General features: G+C 36.4%; 3 protein-coding genes across 3 annotated transcripts; all 3 read left to right on the forward strand.

Annotated features, from left to right (window-relative positions):
• The first annotated feature begins 1309 nt into the window (after positions 1-1309).
• Positions 1310-3019, forward strand: LOC128127168 (tetrahydroberberine oxidase-like). The gene has a single exon (XM_052765591.1). It carries the CDS (start codon positions 1310-1312, stop codon positions 2930-2932), a length of 1623 nt encoding a protein of 540 aa, XP_052621551.1. The 3' UTR covers positions 2933-3019.
• Positions 3020-3518: 499 nt separating this feature from the next.
• On the forward strand, positions 3519-11623 carry LOC128127170 (tetrahydroberberine oxidase-like). The gene is made up of 4 exons (XM_052765592.1): positions 3519-3539; positions 4391-4426; positions 4716-4853; positions 9959-11623. The coding sequence occupies exons 1-4, from the start codon at positions 3519-3521 to the stop codon at positions 11579-11581; spliced, it is 1818 nt and encodes a 605-aa protein (XP_052621552.1). The 3' UTR covers positions 11582-11623.
• Positions 11624-18591: 6968 nt separating this feature from the next.
• LOC128127171 (tetrahydroberberine oxidase-like) lies at positions 18592-20232 on the forward strand. Its single transcript, XM_052765593.1, has one exon. It carries the CDS (start codon positions 18592-18594, stop codon positions 20212-20214), a length of 1623 nt encoding a protein of 540 aa, XP_052621553.1. The 3' UTR covers positions 20215-20232.
• The last annotated feature ends 296 nt before the right edge of the window (positions 20233-20528 follow it).

Genomic DNA, 20528 nt, shown 5'->3' on the forward strand with positions numbered 1-20528 from the left:
CATCTTCAGAACTTGTAATTATAAAAGTAATAGCTCGTCCTTAACAAGAAGCACATATCTGAATTACGTATTCCTGAACATTCAACAAAAAGTTAAACAACGTACATTACCTGAAAACAATTTCATATTATCTATGCGGCAGTTTTCTTTTTGAATCGCGGAATCGATATATTATAACGAAATCAACTGCATCTTAGATTCTATTTGACTATTCCATTAGAAAACAGATTGCCAGGTCATATTTTACTATTTCAGCTCAATATGCTTAGATCAGCAATTAAGGATGTTGACTAAAGAATGCTGTTTTTGTGGATGCTTATTGAGTTATTTCAATTTAGCTTTACAAACACATACATACATACATACATAAATGCATGCATACATACATATATAACTTAAGTTTAGGATAACATAATTTGCTTTTAACACGTACGCCACTTATGATCTTATTAATGAATTTCATTTAATTAAAACCTTTTTAGAATTCAAATCACCAAGGTCCTTCTAGGGTCGGTTTTTCTAACTCCATTTGAGTTCTCATTAAATATTAATTATAACCCGATATGAAGTCATCATCCTCTCTATTCTTTATAAATTAATAAGAAAATGCCATATATAGATCTGAGTCACCAAATTATCGTATATTTTGTAATTAGTGTTTTCATTATTTCCTCCGTTGACTTTTGATTCAAAGGGTATTATTGAAATTTTCGAACTTGTAATTACTTATGAATGGTCGTCGTTAACAGGAAGCACATATCTTAAACACTTTTGAAAATTAAATGAGTATATTTGACGAGATTAATACCTAAAAAACTTTACTATCCAGACCGCAATTTTCTTGTTGAAAACATGAAATGGAATCTACGTTAACTAATCAAGTGTATCATGATAGATATATAGAGAGCGGAATTGACTATTCCGTTAGGAATCAGAATGTGAGGTCGCAATTTACCATTTCAACTCAATGTGTTTAGGTCAGCATTGACTAAAGAATTTTGTTTTGTGAATCGTTATGTGAATTTAGTTTAAACACACAGACACACAGACACACACAACATATAGTATAATGTAAAATTAAGGATAATTTATTTAGCTTTTAATTAGTTTGAAGACGCCACTTACGATCATAATCAATTTCCATTTAAAACCTTTTGATAAATTCTAATCAGCAAGCTGCTTCTAGGTTTTTTCTAACCCCATTTGAATTCACCATTTTTATATCCCGTTTTTGAAGTCAACTGTATGCCCTATATATAGTGTTTATAAATAAGACACTGGCATCGATATTCAAACCAATCAAATTAAGATGAAGAAGTACTCTCAAATACGCTCCTGTGTCTTCCTTCTGGTTCTTTGTCTTTCCTTTTCTAACTCATGGGCAAACTTATCTTCCCTTGTTGATGTTACACCAGGTACGGAAAATTTCATAAGTTGCATACAGCCCAAATCCAACAATGTCACCTCCTTCTCTCAGCAGCTCATTATCACACCTGTCAATGCTTCTTTCATTCCCATTTGGCAAGTCGCAGTGCAAAACACTAGGTTCCTTAAACCCTCGACTCCTAAACCATCAATCATCGTGACACCTGTGGATGAAACACTTGTCCAAAAGGCTCTATTCTGCGCAAAGAAACATGGGTACGAGATGAGGATCAGGAGTGGGGGCCATGACTATGAAGGCCTATCATACACTGCTGATGTTCCCTTTGTTATGCTTGATTTCACCAACATGAGGTCTATAGACGTGGACGTAGCTAACAGGAGCGCATGGGTCCAGCCAGGTGCTGTGCTTGGTGAACTCTATTACAGTATTTCTCAGAAGACCGACACCTTGTATTTCCCGGCAGGTGTTTGCCCCACGGTGGGTGTTGGCGGGTACATGGGCGGTGGTGGCTACGGAAACCTACTGAGGAAATATGGTACTGCTGCTGATAATGTTGTGGACGTTCGCTTTATGGATGTCAATGGAAATATTCTTGACAGGAAGTCCATGGGTAAGGATTTGTTTTGGGCAATACGAGGAGGTGGTGCTTCCAGTTTTGGAATCGTTCTCGCATGGAAGCTCAGGTTGGTTCCGGTTCCAGAAAAAGTAACTGTATTCATACTGAATAAAACTTTGGAAGAAGGGGCAACCAAAATTTTCCATAAATATCAATACGTTGCGCCAACTATTGATAGAAATCTACACATAAGAACTCAGGTGTTTGCCGAATATATTGGCAACACCACCAAGAAAACCATACGGATTATGTTCGAAGGAATTTATCAGGGCACAAGGGACACATTGCTTCCGTTGCTGGACGAAAAATTTCCTGAGCTCGGTGTTAGACGAGAGATTTGTGAAGAAATTAGAAGCATCCAATCGACCGTTGTGTTTTGGGGCCTGCCAAGCTCCACCCCAATTGAGATCCTCACGAACCGGTCTGCTATAGCCAAGCTGAACAATAAAAGCAAATCAGACTATGTCCGGACACCAATTCCCATACGCGGTCTAAGAAAGATATGGAGAAAGCTCATGCAAAACGACGGATCGGCACTTCTCATGATCAATCCTTTTGGCGGAAGGATGGCTGATTACTCAGAGTCAGCAATTCCATATCCTCATAGAGCTGGGGTGTTGTTACAGATTCTCAAGACTGTTAATTTTAACGGTCAAACTTCAGACACGACCCCTACATCGCTCAAGAGAATAATGTGGCTTCGAAGCTTGGACGAGTTACTGACGCCTTATGTCTCAAAGAACCCAAGAGAAGCATATTCCAACTACAATGATCTAGATTTGGGTGTTGGAAGTTCTAATTATGAAGAAGCCAGTCTTTGGGGTGAGAGGTACCGGAAAAGGGACAATTTTCAGAAGTTGATTCGAATCAAGGCCAAAGTTGATCCGGATAATTTCTTCCGGCGTCCACAAAGTATCCCTGTTTTCTAACACCTCTCTCTCTACACGAGGCACCTTTTTCTTGAGAAAGGCTCAAAATTAGGGTCTTACTTCTTTTGTTTTTTTTAATAAACTACCAATAAGTCTCACGTACTCATAGTATCGCTCTGTTTTAAAAGAATATCTAAAATTAATTGTTAAATGATTGTAATTTTTATATGAATTGGTTATGATTTATTCTAATCGATGCATTGTTTGGTTATTATATTTCTTGGTTATACTTTGTGTTGATGAATAAATTTGATATAATTAATTCTTAAGACGTCTTCGATAATTTCTAATTTTGGCTTGGGTTTAAGTTGGATGATGGAAACTATCCTGTGTTGGAACTCGTATGGTTGATAAAAACTTATTGTATAAGTACTTGTTGGTGTAATTGTATATTGTATGGAATATATCATAAGGGAACTACATATATGTAATGTTATATGAGGGGTCAAGAAATGACGAATATTAGTGTAGTTCTTTGTCCGGTCGCAATACCTTGTTGCTAGCCGCTCCAAGTACAACAACATACTCAAACCTTGTTTCTAGAAGCTCCAAGTACAATTACATACTCAAGAACTTGGGGTTAAGAATGGGGATGAATAGTTATACGGTATATGACCATTTGTTGGCAGCGTTGTGAATGTCACACGTTGGTCGTTATGCAGATGCCCGAATGTGTATTTTTGTCAGGACCCTTGAACAATGGATACAACGGATGATCTTTGTTGTGTCTTTCAGTATTGCATTTCATAATATCTATATTGTATTATAAAATGTAAGTAGATTGCTATTGTTTGACATTTTCCCAAGAAAACAGACTGTATATTAAATATGGACATGAAAGTAGGTTCTTATTGTTTTCACTTTCCTTGACCACTTGTTTAAAGTGATTGTTAATAACAATGTTGTTGATCATAAATATTTTGAGGCTTGGTATTATCATTCATTGTTACTAAGTAGTAGTTAACCGCTATACCAAATCATGTCACATGTATTTTTGATAAATGAGTTTAAGAAAATGTTGTTGCTGGAATGTACAAAATACGGGTACCTTGGAACGAACAAAAAAATTGTAAAGTTACTGGAATTGTTGGAACAAGTTGAACATTGATTTTTTTATTTGTATGTTTTGGAATTCAAATCATGGGTTATTAATTTTAAACCGTTAATAGCATTGTAGCATTGTACTTTATTTTATCGATTCAATTCGGGACATTTTTTCACAGTTACACGTTGTAACTGTGTTTCCAAAAACACGATCATATTTTCCTCCCGAGTGCTTATCTTGATGACGCTTATCTCTATAAACATAACACTTTTAGCCTTTTCTTCTAGGTGATTTAGGCGACTTTCTAGCGATTTTTGAGATCCGAAGACCACGATTAGAGACTCGTTTATTAAGTTTTGCAAGTTAAGATTTTTACTCTTTTTTTATTTTTTTTTATTTTTTTTATTTTTCAGATTAATAGTTTTTGTTTCGTTTTTAGCCATTTATGGGTAAAACTTTAGATTTCAGTTTTGCATCGACGTCGACCTTTTATGCAAGTAATCGGTGGTATTGTTTTTTAATTCATGTTTGTATATAGTAGTACCCGTCCTGTTTTAATCTAATGTTTGATTTTGGTTCGGTTCATGTTGGTCTCTTGAATTAGGATTTAATCACTCTAGTTAATCAAATTAGTAGAATATGTAATTGTTACATTGACCGATAAAAAGATGACAATCATCAAATTGGTTTTGCGAGGAGATTTAATGCTGATGTAAATTGTGTATTGGATATTTTTAGGCTTTTGAGCTTGAAATGCAAGAAGCTCACTACTACAAAAGGCTTTATAGGACTCGCCAATTAGAACCCGGTTTCGAGAAAAACTGCGATATATTATTAAAAAACCAGGACTTAAAAGGGAACAACCAATATGACCCGGTTCATTCTAACAAACCGGGATATATGCTCACTTAAGGAAACCGGTTCCCAGCATAACAACCGGGACTTTTAGTCGTATAGGTATATGACCCTGTCTCGAGAAAAACAACCGGGTTCTATTAGTATTACTACAGAACATGCTTACTAGGAAGTTATATGACCCATATTCTACAACCGGGTGTTTTGACTTCTTTTAGCAAATATAAATGTGGATTAATGACTTCTTTTTTTCAACTATGACTTTAGTAAAAAACACACAAGAATGAAGCTGGAACAAAGTAAAATAATGAGCAACAAGAAGAATCAAACAAACAAAAGCAAAACATACAAAGAACTAAAAACAATAAGAAAAACACCCCACAAGGGTAAAAAGGTCCAAATAGCAAATATCTATTCCACCATCAACATGGAGAGCATAGCAGACCAGACCAAAAGCAAACAGATGAATAGAGGGAGAAAACATCAGTAAACAGGCACCACACCGAAAATTGCCAGGTAGGGGCAAAATGGTCAAGAAAGCAATAAAACACACCAACATCTAGAATGCAATCAGCAACAAGGATCACAAATAGAACCAAAGAAGATCAAGAAAGTATGCCAGCAACTCCAAAAGAAACCACCACACAGATGCAAGACAAAACCAGGGGCAAAATTGTCAAAGGGATGAACTCGTCTCAGCAACACAACATTTTTATAATCATGTTGTCCGGTAATGTGATTATAGTTGGTTTTTGCAAGTTTGAAAAAGACTCGGTTATTTGAATGAAACCGGTCCATATTTAATCTTTATATGACCCGGTTTGGGGATTGGAATCGGGCTCTTTTAGCCATATATGACCCAGTTTTGAATGGTTGGACCGTGTCCTAATCTTCGTATATGATCAAATGTTGTGCGTTATGTTCCTCATATATGTCCCGGTTTTATGAATTATTCCACATTCAAGGCTACTATTATTATTGATTTTTTATCTACTTATTTATTTAACAAACGGGATGTTACACATATTTACTATGTACTACCTAAAGTTGTAAAAAACACTCGACGTTAGCTAGTCGGTGGACTGAGGTTAAGGGGTTAATCGGCTAGGTTGAGATTAATTGAGGGATTCATCGGGGACCCTAAATCGCTAACTTGTTGAATTTAGAAATAATTAAAGATGACTAATTTCGTAACAAAGTTCGTAAATACCACTAATATCATAACAAATAGGTTATTATGATTAATACAACACTAGTCATTCCTCAAATAGTTTTTGTTGACATATAACTTCTGCAAAATGTTAAAATTTCATCGTTTGCTATTGCTTCGCTCATTGTGTAGGCATAGATTAATATCTAGGGGTCTTCTAGTCGGTTGGGTAACGCCTAAGGACTAATTGGAGATTCAGAACCTAGTCGAGATTTTAACAACACTACTACTACCATTTTCAAACAAGAATTGATTTTTATTTCCCATTCTTTGTTTGTTAGGTTTGACATACCAAACACAACCCATCGACTTACTTCATCATGGTTAGGATACTACCAATCCACACAACTGCTGGTGCGAAATACATTAGCAACATCTGCTAACCATTACCTACTTGATGTCGGTTTCTTCTCCTCGTAGTAGTCAAGAGCCTCACATGCCCAAAACTCCATGAAGGTCAATGAATGCGCCCCTATCAAGGTCACCATCTCAGAATGGAAAGAGCGCAAACGCTCCTCCAACAGCTCCACCATACCCTACTTGATCGTACCGTAGATCACAAGAGTCTGCTCGAGAATGCAAGGCATAATCTTAGACGTAATGAACTCCTGTGTTTGATCATCCAACTGCCCGGCTCCAAAACCTGGGCTTAAGCACTTACTAGCACCAGAAATACCAACCGGTCTGCCTCGAAGAGTCACATACTGAAAATAGACGATACAAACCATCATAATACACATACACACACACACACACACACACATATATATATATATATATATATATATATATATATATATATATATATATATTGTTGAGTGATCTTATACTCCACAAGTTTCCAGGTTTCATCGCAGCTCTCCTTGACTCGAGTACGAATTCTCTGCTTCTGTTAGTACGGTCCCATATTGCCTTGCACATCTATCCGTACTTTCCTTAAGGTTTTCCTTGAATCCGCCAGGTCACTCTTTATCCATACTATTAACTCTCATCAATATAGGGTTCCCGATACTAAATCTCTTCCTAGGTTCTCCTAGGACAACCACCACACCACTCTCTGCCATCTGCAGTAGAGGGGACTCCTACCTGCACCCTCTAACATGCTCACAAATACAATTACATATCACTGACAACAAAAAATTCTTCGAATGAAAGGTCTCACACTACAATGATTGGAGTCAAACAAGAGCTGCCCAATAGAGTTAAAACCTAACCTTGTAAAATTATTTAGTTTCCGCCATATGCAACTTTACATATTGGCTTACTAGTTAGCTAATGTTAGTGAGAACTCCTAAAAAGCACAAAGCAAGCAACATTCGAGCATCGAGTAATCAGAACCAAGCATAACCTAATCAAGGCATCATATCACTGACTGATCAGTACTGGTCTACATGCTCATACAATAAGCATACAAAAGCACCTCTCCTAGAATTCTATCATGCAAACACTAAGCATATCATTAGCCCTAACTAGCATGCGATTCACAGATTCACAAATCAAATCATATTAGATAACATGTATGAGTATTTTGGGAAAACTTACTTGAGCTCGGTCGATTGCATCCACCACACCCTTACTTGTGTTAGTAAACCTTTTTCTGTAAAAATATTTCCCTTTTTTTTGAATTTTTTTAACAAATCCTCAGTTTGAGTTCAGACACACCCGAGAGTATGTCCGAATCCCTCAAACTAAGGCTCTGATATCAATTTGTAACGTCTCAAAAATAATACCCAAAAATATCATTTTTAAAATTAGTAAAATGATAATCCAAAACATTGTCATACAACCAAGATGAAGTGAGGTGGTGTGTGCTCTGCAATCATCCCAGACTCTTACAATTTGAACCAAAAGTACCTGAAATATAAACCGAAAACCGTAAGTACAAATATTAATGAATTCCCCAAAATACCATATAACATACGTAATAAACACATATTGGGCCTCTGCCCTTAATTGGGCCCCGCCCAACATCGATCTGGTGTCAAATAGGTGTAGAGGCATTACCATTCACCGACTTATATGGAGGATCGCCCAAATATGACCATCTTACGATTAATAATAATATCTTGTTTTTCAAGGTTCAACTTCCCGCCCGCCCAAACAAAATTTAGTTGTTTATATGTTCGTCTATGCTTTTGATCAGTTTGGTGTCTTTAAATCGGTTCTCGAAACCTTTAAATGCAAAGGCTTATAAACAATTTGCCACCGTATCATACTTGTCTAGGCATGAATTGTGGGTTGATGCACCATCAAAACGAAACATAAACTAGCCTAAAACGGACACTTAGACAAAATAAAATAATTGAAAATTAAATATGGAATTTGCCTGTGAATATTATAAGAATAAGACACCATACCGTGAAAACAATTTTCTAATCAATGACGTCCATTCTAACTTTTTCATTTCTTCTAACAAAACTTTTGCCAAGTCTTCGAATTAAAGTCCTCCATATCATTAGCCTAATATTAAATATCATAGCTTTAATCAACCTCAACAGTCTGCATGCATGCCGTGGTTCAAACTATATGAGAAAAAAAAACTGGAAGCACATATCTTTCCTTGACTTTTATTCCTTCGTTGACTTTTGACTCAGATGGTATTATTGACATCTTCAGAACTTGTAATTATAAAAGTAATAGCTCGTCCTTAACAAGAAGCACATATCTGAATTACGTATTCCTGAACATTCAACAAAAAGTTAAACAACGTACATTACCTGAAAACAATTTCATATTATCTATGCGGCAGTTTTCTTTTTGAATCGCGGAATCGATATATTATAACGAAATCAACTGCATCTTAGATTCTATTTGACTATTCCATTAGAAAACAGATTGCCAGGTCATATTTTACTATTTCAGCTCAATATGCTTAGATCAGCAATTAAGGATGTTGACTAAAGAATGCTGTTTTTGTGGATGCTTATTGAGTTATTTCAATTTAGCTTTACAAACACATACATACATACATACATAAATGCATGCATACATACATATATAACTTAAGTTTAGGATAACATAATTTGCTTTTAACACGTACGCCACTTATGATCTTATTAATGAATTTCATTTAATTAAAACCTTTTTAGAATTCAAATCACCAAGGTCCTTCTAGGGTCGGTTTTTCTAACTCCATTTGAGTTCTCATTAAATATTAATTATAACCCGATATGAAGTCATCATACTCTCTATTCTTTATAAATTAATAAGAAAATGCCATATATAGATCTGAGTCACCAAATTATCGTATATTTTGTAATTAGTGTTTTCATTATTTCCTCCGTTGACTTTTGATTCAAAGGGTATTATTGAAATTTTCGAACTTGTAATTACTTATGAATGGTCGTCGTTAACAGGAAGCACATATCTTAAACACTTTTGAAAATTAAATGAGTATATTTGACGAGATTAATACCTAAAAAACTTTACTATCCAGACCGCAATTTTCTTGTTGAAAACATGAAATGGAATCTACGTTAACTAATCAAGTGTATCATGATAGATATATAGAGAGCGGAATTGACTATTCCGTTAGGAATCAGAATGTGAGGTCGCAATTTACCATTTCAACTCAATGTGTTTAGGTCAGCATTGACTAAAGAATTTTGTTTTGTGAATCGTTATGTGAATTTAGTTTAAACACACAGACACACAGACACACACAACATATAGTATAATGTAAAATTAAGGATAATTTATTTAGCTTTTAATTAGTTTGAAGACGCCACTTACGATCATAATCAATTTCCATTTAAAACCTTTTGATAAATTCTAATCAGCAAGCTGCTTCTAGGTTTTTTCTAACCCCATTTGAATTCACCATTTTTATATCCCGTTTTTGAAGTCAACTGTATGCCCTATATATAGTGTTTATAAATAAGACACTGGCATCGATATTCAAACCAATCAAATTAAGGTGAAGAAGTACTCTCAAATACGCTCCTGTGTCTTCCTTCTGGTTCTTTGTCTTTCCTTTTCTAACTCATGGGCAAACTTATCTTCCCTTGTTGATGTTACACCAGGTACGGAAAATTTCATAAGTTGCATACAGCCCAAATCCAACAATGTCACCTCCTTCTCTCAGCAGCTCATTATCACACCTGTCAATGCTTCTTTCATTCCCATTTGGCAAGTCGCAGTGCAAAACACTAGGTTCCTTAAACCCTCGACTCCTAAACCATCAATCATCGTGACACCTGTGGATGAAACACTTGTCCAAAAGGCTCTATTCTGCGCAAAGAAACATGGGTACGAGATGAGGATCAGGAGTGGGGGCCATGACTATGAAGGCCTATCATACACTGCTGATGTTCCCTTTGTTATGCTTGATTTCACCAACATGAGGTCTATAGACGTGGACGTAGCTAACAGGAGCGCATGGGTCCAGCCAGGTGCTGTGCTTGGTGAACTCTATTACAGTATTTCTCAGAAGACCGACACCTTGTATTTCCCGGCAGGTGTTTGCCCCACGGTGGGTGTTGGCGGGTACATGGGCGGTGGTGGCTACGGAAACCTACTGAGGAAATATGGTACTGCTGCTGATAATGTTGTGGACGTTCGCTTTATGGATGTCAATGGAAATATTCTTGACAGGAAGTCAATGGGTAAGGATTTGTTTTGGGCAATACGAGGAGGTGGTGCTTCCAGTTTTGGAATCGTTCTCGCATGGAAGCTCAGGTTGGTTCCGGTTCCAGAAAAAGTAACTGTATTCATACTGAATAAAACTTTGGAAGAAGGGGCAACCAAAATTTTCCATAAATATCAATACGTTGCGCCAACTATTGATAGAAATCTACACATAAGAACTCAGGTGTTTGCCGAATATATTGGCAACACCACCAAGAAAACCATACGGATTATGTTCGAAGGAATTTATCAGGGCACAAGGGACACATTGCTTCCGTTGCTGGACGAAAAATTTCCTGAGCTCGGTGTTAGACGAGAGATTTGTGAAGAAATTAGAAGCATCCAATCGACCGTTGTGTTTTGGGGCCTGCCAAGCTCCACCCCAATTGAGATCCTCACGAACCGGTCTGCTATAGCCAAGCTGAACAATAAAAGCAAATCAGACTATGTCCGGACACCAATTCCCATACACGGTCTAAGAAAGATATGGAGAAAGCTCATGCAAAACGACGGATCGGCACTTCTCATGATCAATCCTTTTGGCGGAAGGATGGCTGATTACTCAGAGTCAGCAATTCCATATCCTCATAGAGCTGGGGTGTTGTTACAGATTCTCAAGACTGTTAATTTTAACGGTCAAACTTCAGACACGACCCCTACATCGCTCAAGAGAATAATGTGGCTTCGAAGCTTGGACGAGTTACTGACGCCTTATGTCTCAAAGAACCCAAGAGAAGCATATTCCAACTACAATGATCTAGATTTGGGTGTTGGAAGTTCTAATTATGAAGAAGCCAGTCTTTGGGGTGAGAGGTACTGGAAAAGGGACAATTTTCAGAAGTTGATTCGAATCAAGGCCAAAGTTGATCCGGATAATTTCTTCCGGCGTCCACAAAGTATCCCTGTTTTCTAACACCTCTCTCTCTACACGAGGCACCTTTTTCTTGAGAAAGGCTCAAAATTAGGGTCTTACTTCTTTTGTTTTTTTTAATAAACTACCAATAAGTCTCACGTACTCATAATATCGCTCTGTTTTAAAAGAATATCTAAAATTAATTGTTAAATGATTGTAATTTTTATATGAATTGGTTATGATTTATTCTAATCTATGCATTGTTTGGTTATTATATTTCTTGGTTATACTTTGTGTTGATGAATAAATTTGATATAATTAATTCTTAAGACGTCTTCGATAATTTCTAATTTTGGCTTGGTTTTAAGTTGGATGATGGAAACTATCCTGTGTTGGAACTCGTATGGTTGATAAAAACTTATTGTATAAGTACTTGTTGGTGTAATTGTATATTGTATGGAATATATCATAAGGGAACTACATATATGTAATGTTATATGTGGGGTCAAGAAATGACGAATATTAGTGTAGTTCTTTGTCCGGTCGCAATACCTTGTTGCTAGCCGCTCCAAGTACAACAACATACTCAAACCTTGTTTCTAGAAGCTCCAAGTACAATTACATACTCAAGAACTTGGGGTTAAGAATGGGGATGAATAGTTATACGGTATATGACCATTTGTTGGCAGCGTTGTGAATGTCACACGTTGGTCGTTATGCAGATGCCCGACTGTGTATTTTTGTCAGGACCCTTGAACAATGGATACAACGGATGATCTTTGTTGTGTCTTTCAGTATTGCATTTCATAATATCTATATTGTATTATAAAATGTAAGTAGATTGCTATTGTTTGAAATTTTTCCAAAAAAACAGACTGTATATTAAATATAGACATGAAAGTAGGTTCTTATTGTTTTCACTTTCCTTGACCACTTGTTTAAAGTGATTGTTAATAACAATGTTGTTGATCATAAATATTTTGAGGCTTGGTATTATCATTCATTGTTACTAAGTAGTAGTTAACCGCTATACCAAATCATGTCACATGTATTTTTGATAAATGAGTTTAAGAAAATGTTGTTGCTGGAATGTACAAAATACGGGTACCTTGGAACAAACAAAAAAATTGTAAAGTTACTGGAATTGTTGGAACAAGTTGAACATTGATTTTTTTATTTGTATGTTTTGGAATTCAAATCATGGGTTATTAATTTTAAACCGTTAATAGCATTGTAGCATTGTACTTTATTTTATCGATTCAATTCGGGACATTTTTTCACAGTTACACGTTGTAACTGTGTTTCCAAAAACACGATCATATTTTCCTCCCGAGTGCTTATCTTGATGACGCTTATCTCTATAAACATAACACTTTTAGCCTTTTCTTCTAGGTGATTTAGGCGACTTTCTAGCGATTTTCGAGATCCGAAGACCACGATTAGAGACTCGTTTATTAAGTTTTGCAAGTTAAGATTTTTACTTTTTTTTTTTTTTTTCAGATTAACAGTTTTTGTTTCGTTTTTAGCCATTTATGGGTAAAACTTTAGATTTCAGTTTTGCATCGACGTCGACCTTTTATGCAAGTAATCGGTGGTATTGTTTTTTAATTCATGTTTGTATATAGTAATACCCGTCCTGTTTTAATCTAATGTTTGATTTTGGTTCGGTTCATGTTGGTCTCTTGAATTAGGATTTAATCACTCTAGTTAATCAAATTAGTAGAATATGTAATTGTTACATTGACCGATAAAAAGATGACAATCATCAAATTGGTTTTGCGAGGAGATTTAATGCTGATGTAAATTGTGTATTGGATATTTTTAGGCTTTTGAGCTTGAAATGCAAGAAGCTCACTACTACAAAAGGCTTTATAGGACTTGCCAATTAGAACCCGGTTTCGAGAAAAACTGCGATATATTATTAAAAAACCAGGACTTAAAAGGGAACAACCAATATGACCCGGTTCATTCTGACAAACCGGGATATATGCTCACTTAAGGAAACCGGTTCCCAGCATAACAACCGGGACTTTTAGTCGTATAGGTATATGACCCTGTCTCGAGAAAAACAACCGGGTTCTATTAGTATTACTACAGAACACGCTTACTAGGAAGTTATATGGACCATATTCTACAACCGGGTGTTTTGACTTCTTTTAGCAAATATAAATGTGGATTAATGACTTCTTTTTTTCAACTATGACTTTAGTAAAAAACACACAAGAATGAAGCTGGAACAAAGTAAAATAATGAGCAACAAGAAGAATCAAACAAACAAAAGCAAAACATACAAAGAACTAAAAACAATAAGAAAAACACCCCACAAGGGTAAAAAGGTCCAAATAGCAAATATCTATTCCACCATCAACATGGAGAGCATAGCAGACCAGAACAAAAGCAAACAGATGAATAGAGGGAGAAAACATCAGTAAACATGCACCACATCGAAAATTGCCAGGCAGGGGCAAAATGGTCAAGAAAGCAATAAAACACACCAACATCTAGAATGCAATCAGCAACCGGGATCACAAATAGAACCAGAGAAGATCAAGAAAGTATGCCAGCAACTCCAAAAGAAACCACCATACAGATGCAAGACAAAACCAAGGGCAAAATTGTCAAAGGGATGAACTCATCTCAGCAACACAACATTTTTATAATCATGTTGTCCGGTAATGTGATTATAGTTGGTTTTTGCAAGTTTGAAAAAGACTCGGTTATTTGAATGAAACCGGTCCATATTTAATCTTTATATGACCCGGTTTGGGGATTGGAATCGGGCTCTTTTAGCCATATATGACCCAGTTTTGAATGGTTGGTCCGTGTCCTAATCTTCGTATATGATCAAATGTTGTGCGTTATGTTCCTCATATATGTCCCGGTTTTATGAATTATTCCACATTCAAGGCTACTATTATTATTGATTTTTTATCTACTTATTTATTTAACAAACGGGATGTTACACATATTTACTATGTACTACCTAAAGTTGTAAAAAACACTCGATGTTAGCTAGTCGGTGGACTGAGGTTAAGGGGTTAATCGGCTAGGTTGAGATTAATTGAGGGATTCATCGGGGACCCTAAATCGCTAACTTGTTGAATTTAGAAATAATTAAAGATGACTAATTTCATAACAAAGTTCGTAAATACCACTAATATCATAACAAATAGGTTATTATGATTAATACAACACTAGTCATTCCTCAAATAGTTTTTGTTGACATATAACTTCTGCAAGATGTTAAAATTTCATCGTTTGCTATTGCTTCGCTCATTGTGTAGGCATAGATTAATATCTAGGGGTCTTCTAGTCAGTTGGGTAACGCCTAAGGACTAATTGGAGATTCAGAACCTAGTCGAGATTTTAAGAACACTACTACTACCATTTTCAAACAAGAATTGATTTTTATTTCCCATTCTTTGTTTGTTAGGTTTGACATACCAAACACAACCCATCGACTTACTTCATCATGGTTAGGATACTGCCAATCCACACAACTGCTGGTGCGAAATACGTTAGCAACATCTGCTAACCATTACCTACTTGATGTCGGTTTCTTCTCCTCGTAGTAGTCAAGAGCCTCACATGCCCAAAACTCCATGAAGGTCAATGAATGCGCCCCTATCAAGGTCACCATCTCAGAATGGAAAGAGCGCAAACGCTCCTCCAACAGCTCCACCATACCCTACTTGATCGTACCGTAGATCACAAGAGTCTGCTCGAGAATGCAAGGCATAATCTTAGACGTAATGAACTCCTGTGTTTGATCATCCAACTGCCCGGCTCCAAAACCTGGGCTTGAGCACTCACTAGCACCAGAAATACCAACCGGTCTGCCTCGAAGAGTCACATACTGAAAATAGACGACACAAACCATCATAATACACATACACACATACACACACACACACACACACACACACATATATATATATATATATATATATATATATATATATATATTGTTGAGTGATCTTATACTCCACAAGTTTCCAGGTTTCATCGCAGCTCTCCTTGACTCGAGTACGAATTCTCTGCTTCTGTTAGTACGGTCCCATATTGCCTTGCACATCTATCCGTACTTTCCTCAAGGTTTTCCTTGAATCCGCCAGGTCACTCTTTATCCATACTATTAACTCTCATCAATATAGGGTTCCCGATACTAAATCTCTTCCTAGGTTCTCCTAGGACAACCACCACACCACTCTCTGCCATCTGCAGTAGAGGGGACTCCTACCTGCACCCTCTAACATGCTCACAAATACAATTACATATCACTGACAACAAAAAATTCTTCAAATGAAAGGTCTCACACTACAATGATTGGAGTCAAACAAGAGCTGCCCAATAGAGTTAAAACCTAACCTTGTAAAATTATTTAGTTTCCGCCATATGCAACTTTACATATTGGCTTACTAGTTAGCTAATGTTAGTGAGAACTCCTAAAAAGCACAAAGCAAGCAACATTCGAGCATCGAGTAATCAGAACCAAGCATAACCTAATCAAGGCATCATATCACTGACTGATCAGTACTGGTCTACATGCTCATACAATAAGCATACAAAAGCACCTCTCCTAGAATTCTATCATGCAAACACTGAGCATATCATTAGCCCTAACTAGCATGCGATTCACAGATTCACAAATCAAATCATATTAGATAACATGTATGAGTATTTTGGGAAAACTTACTTGAGCTCGGTCGATTGCATCCACCACACCCTTACTTGTGTTAGTAAACCTTTTTCTGTAAAAATATTTCCCTTTTTTTTGCATTTTTTTAACAAATCCTCAGTTTGAGTTCAGACACACCCGAGAGTATGTCCGAATCCCTCAAACTAAGGCTCTGATATCAATTTGTAACGTCTCAAAAATAATACCCAAAAATATCATTTTTAAAATTAGTAAAATGGTAATCCAAAACATTGTCATACAGCCAAGATGAAGTGAGGTGGTGTGTGCTCTGCAATCATCCCAGACTCTTACAATTTGAACCAAAAGTACCTGAAATATAAACCGAAAACCGTAAGTACAAATATTAATGAATTCCCCAAAATACCATATAACATACGTAATAAACACATATTGGGCCTCTGCCCTTAATTGGGCCCCGCCCAACATCGATCTGGTGTCAAATAGGTGTAGAGGCATTAACATTCACCGACTTATATGGAGGATCGCCCAAATATGACCATCTTACGATTAATAATAATATCTTGTTTTTCAAGGTTCAACTTCCCGCCCGCCCAAACAAAATTTAGTTGTTTATATGTTCGTCTATGCTTTTGATCAGTTTGGTGTCTTTAAATCGGTTCTCGAAACCTTTAAATGCAAAGGCTTATAAACAATTTGCCACCGTATCATACTTGTCTAGGCATGAATTGTGGGTTGATGCACCATCAAAACGAAACATAAACTAGCCTAAAACGGACACTTAGACAAAATAAAATAATTGAAAATTAAATATGGAATTTGCCTGTGAATATTATAAGAATAAGACACCATACCGTGAAAACAATTTTCTAATCAATGACGTCCATTCTAACTTTTTCATTTCTTCTAACAAAACTTTTGCCAAGTCTTCGAATTAAAGTCCTCCATATCATTAGCCTAATATTAAATATCATAGCTTTAATCAACCTCAACAGTCTGCATGCATGCCGTGGTTCAAACTATATGAGAAAAAAAAACTGGAAGCACATATCTTTCCTTGACTTTTATTCCTTCGTTGACTTTTGACTCAGATGGTATTATTGACATCTTCAGAACTTGTAATTATAAAAGTAATAGCTCGTCCTTAACAAGAAGCACATATCTGAATTACGTATTCCTGAACATTCAACAAAAAGTTAAACAACGTACATTACCTGAAAACAATTTCATATTATCTATGCGGCAGTTTTCTTTTTGAATCGCGGAATCGATATATTATAACGAAATCAACTGCATCTTAGATTCTATTTGACTATTCCATTAGAAAACAGATTGCCAGGTCATATTTTACTATTTCAGCTCAATATGCTTAGATCAGCAATTAAGGATGTTGACTAAAGAATGCTGTTTTTGTGGATGCTTATTGAGTTATTTCAATTTAGCTTTACAAACACATACATACATACATACATAAATGCATGCATACATACATATATAACTTAAGTTTAGGATAACATAATTTGCTTTTAACACGTACGCCACTTATGATCTTATTAATGAATTTCATTTAATTAAAACCTTTTTAGAATTCAAATCACCAAGGTCCTTCTAGGGTCGGTTTTTCTAACTCCATTTGAGTTCTCATTAAATATTAATTATAACCCGATATGAAGTCATCATCCTCTCTATTCTTTATAAATTAATAAGAAAATGCCATATATAGATCTGAGTCACCAAATTATCGTATATTTTGTAATTAGTGTTTTCATTATTTCCTCCGTTGACTTTTGATTCAAAGGGTATTATTGAAATTTTCGAACTTGTAATTACTTATGAATGGTCGTCGTTAACAGGAAGCACATATCTTAAACACTTTTGAAAATTAAATGAGTATATTTGACGAGATTAATACCTAAAAAACTTTACTATCCAGACCGCAATTTTCTTGTTGAAAACATGAAGTGGAATCTACGTTAACTAATCAAGTGTATCATGATAGATATATAGAGAGCGGAATTGACTATTCCGTTAGGAATCAGAATGTGAGGTCGCAATTTACCATTTCAACTCAATGTGTTTAGGTCAGCATTGACTAAAGAATTTTGTTTTGTGAATCGTTATGTGAATTTAGTTTAAACACACAGACACACAGACACACACAACATATAGTATAATGTAAAATTAAGGATAATTTATTTAGCTTTTAATTAGTTTGAAGACGCCACTTACGATCATAATCAATTTCCATTTAAAACCTTTTGATAAATTCTAATCAGCAAGCTGCTTCTAGGTTTTTTCTAACCCCATTTGAATTCACCATTTTTATATCCCGTTTTTGAAGTCAACTGTATGCCCTATATATAGTGTTTATAAATAAGACACTGGCATCGATATTCAAACCAATCAAATTAAGATGAAGAAGTACTCTCAAATACGCTCCTGTGTCTTCCTTCTGGTTCTTTGTCTTTCCTTTTCTAACTCATGGGCAAACTTATCTTCCCTTGTTGATGTTACACCAGGTACGGAAAATTTCATAAGTTGCATACAGCCCAAATCCAACAATGTCACCTCCTTCTCTCAGCAGCTCATTATCACACCTGTCAATGCTTCTTTCATTCCCATTTGGCAAGTCGCAGTGCAAAACACTAGGTTCCTTAAACCCTCGACTCCTAAACCATCAATCATCGTGACACCTGTGGATGAAACACTTGTCCAAAAGGCTCTATTCTGCGCAAAGAAACATGGGTACGAGATGAGGATCAGGAGTGGGGGCCATGACTATGAAGGCCTATCATACACTGCTGATGTTCCCTTTGTTATGCTTGATTTCACCAACATGAGGTCTATAGACGTGGACGTAGCTAACAGGAGCGCATGGGTCCAGCCAGGTGCTGTGCTTGGTGAACTCTATTACAGTATTTCTCAGAAGACCGACACCTTGTATTTCCCGGCAGGTGTTTGCCCCACGGTGGGTGTTGGCGGGTACATGGGCGGTGGTGGCTACGGAAACCTACTGAGGAAATATGGTACTGCTGCTGATAATGTTGTGGACGTTCGCTTTATGGATGTCAATGGAAATATTCTTGACAGGAAGTCCATGGGTAAGGATTTGTTTTGGGCAATACGAGGAGGTGGTGCTTCCAGTTTTGGAATCGTTCTCGCATGGAAGCTCAGGTTGGTTCCGGTTCCAGAAAAAGTAACTGTATTCATACTGAATAAAACTTTGGAAGAAGGGGCAACCAAAATTTTCCATAAATATCAATACGTTGCGCCAACTATTGATAGAAATCTACACATAAGAACTCAGGTGTTTGCCGAATATATTGGCAACACCACCAAGAAAACCATACGGATTATGTTCGAAGGAATTTATCAGGGCACAAGGGACACATTGCTTCCGTTGCTGGACGAAAAATTTCCTGAGCTCGGTGTTAGACGAGAGATTTGTGAAGAAATTAGAAGCATCCAATCGACCGTTGTGTTTTGGGGCCTGCCAAGCTCCACCCCAATTGAGATCCTCACGAACCGGTCTGCTATAGCCAAGCTGAACAATAAAAGCAAATCAGACTATGTCCGGACACCAATTCCCATACGCGGTCTAAGAAAGATATGGAGAAAGCTCATGCAAAACGACGGATCGGCACTTCTCATGATCAATCCTTTTGGCGGAAGGATGGCTGATTACTCAGAGTCAGCAATTCCATATCCTCATAGAGCTGGGGTGTTGTTACAGATTCTCAAGACTGTTAATTTTAACGGTCAAACTTCAGACACGACCCCTACATCGCTCAAGAGAATAATGTGGCTTCGAAGCTTGGACGAGTTACTGACGCCTTATGTCTCAAAGAACCCAAGAGAAGCATATTCCAACTACAATGATCTAGATTTGGGTGTTGGAAGTTCTAATTATGAAGAAGCCAGTCTTTGGGGTGAGAGGTACCGGAAAAGGGACAATTTTCAGAAGTTGATTCGAATCAAGGCCAAAGTTGATCCGGATAATTTCTTCCCGCGTCCACAAAGTATCCCTGTTTTCTAACACCTCTCTCTCTACACGCGGCACCTTTTTCTTGAGAAAGGCTCCAAATTAGGGTCTTACTTCTATTGTTTTTTTTTTAATAAACTACCAATAAGTCTAACGTACTCATAATATCGCTCTGTTTTAAAAGAATATCTAAAATTAATTGTTAAATGATTGTAATTTTTATATGAATTGGTTATGATTTATTCTAATCGATGCATTGTTTGGTTATTATATTTCTTGGTTATACTTTGTGTTGATGAATAAATTTGATATAATTAATTCTTAAGACGTCTTCGATAATTTCTAATTTTGGCTTGGGTTTAAGTTGG

Source organism: Lactuca sativa, chromosome 1 (genome assembly GCF_002870075.4).
Source record: "Lactuca sativa cultivar Salinas chromosome 1, Lsat_Salinas_v11, whole genome shotgun sequence".
Lineage (NCBI taxonomy): Eukaryota > Viridiplantae > Streptophyta > Magnoliopsida > Asterales > Asteraceae > Lactuca > Lactuca sativa.

Coding starts and splice junctions, on each gene's coding strand:
- LOC128127168 (XM_052765591.1), top strand. CDS start 1,310: ATGAAGAAGTACTCTCAAATACGCTCCTGTGTCTTCCTTCTGGTTCTT.
- LOC128127170 (XM_052765592.1), top strand. CDS start 3,519: ATGGGGATGAATAGTTATACG. Junction 3,540..4,390: donor TGGGGATGAATAGTTATACG/GTATATGACCAT, acceptor TTTATTTTTCAG/ATTAATAGTTTTTGTTTCGT. Junction 4,854..9,958: donor GGAACAACCAATATGACCCG/GTTCATTCTAAC, acceptor AATCAAATTAAG/GTGAAGAAGTACTCTCAAAT.
- LOC128127171 (XM_052765593.1), top strand. CDS start 18,592: ATGAAGAAGTACTCTCAAATACGCTCCTGTGTCTTCCTTCTGGTTCTT.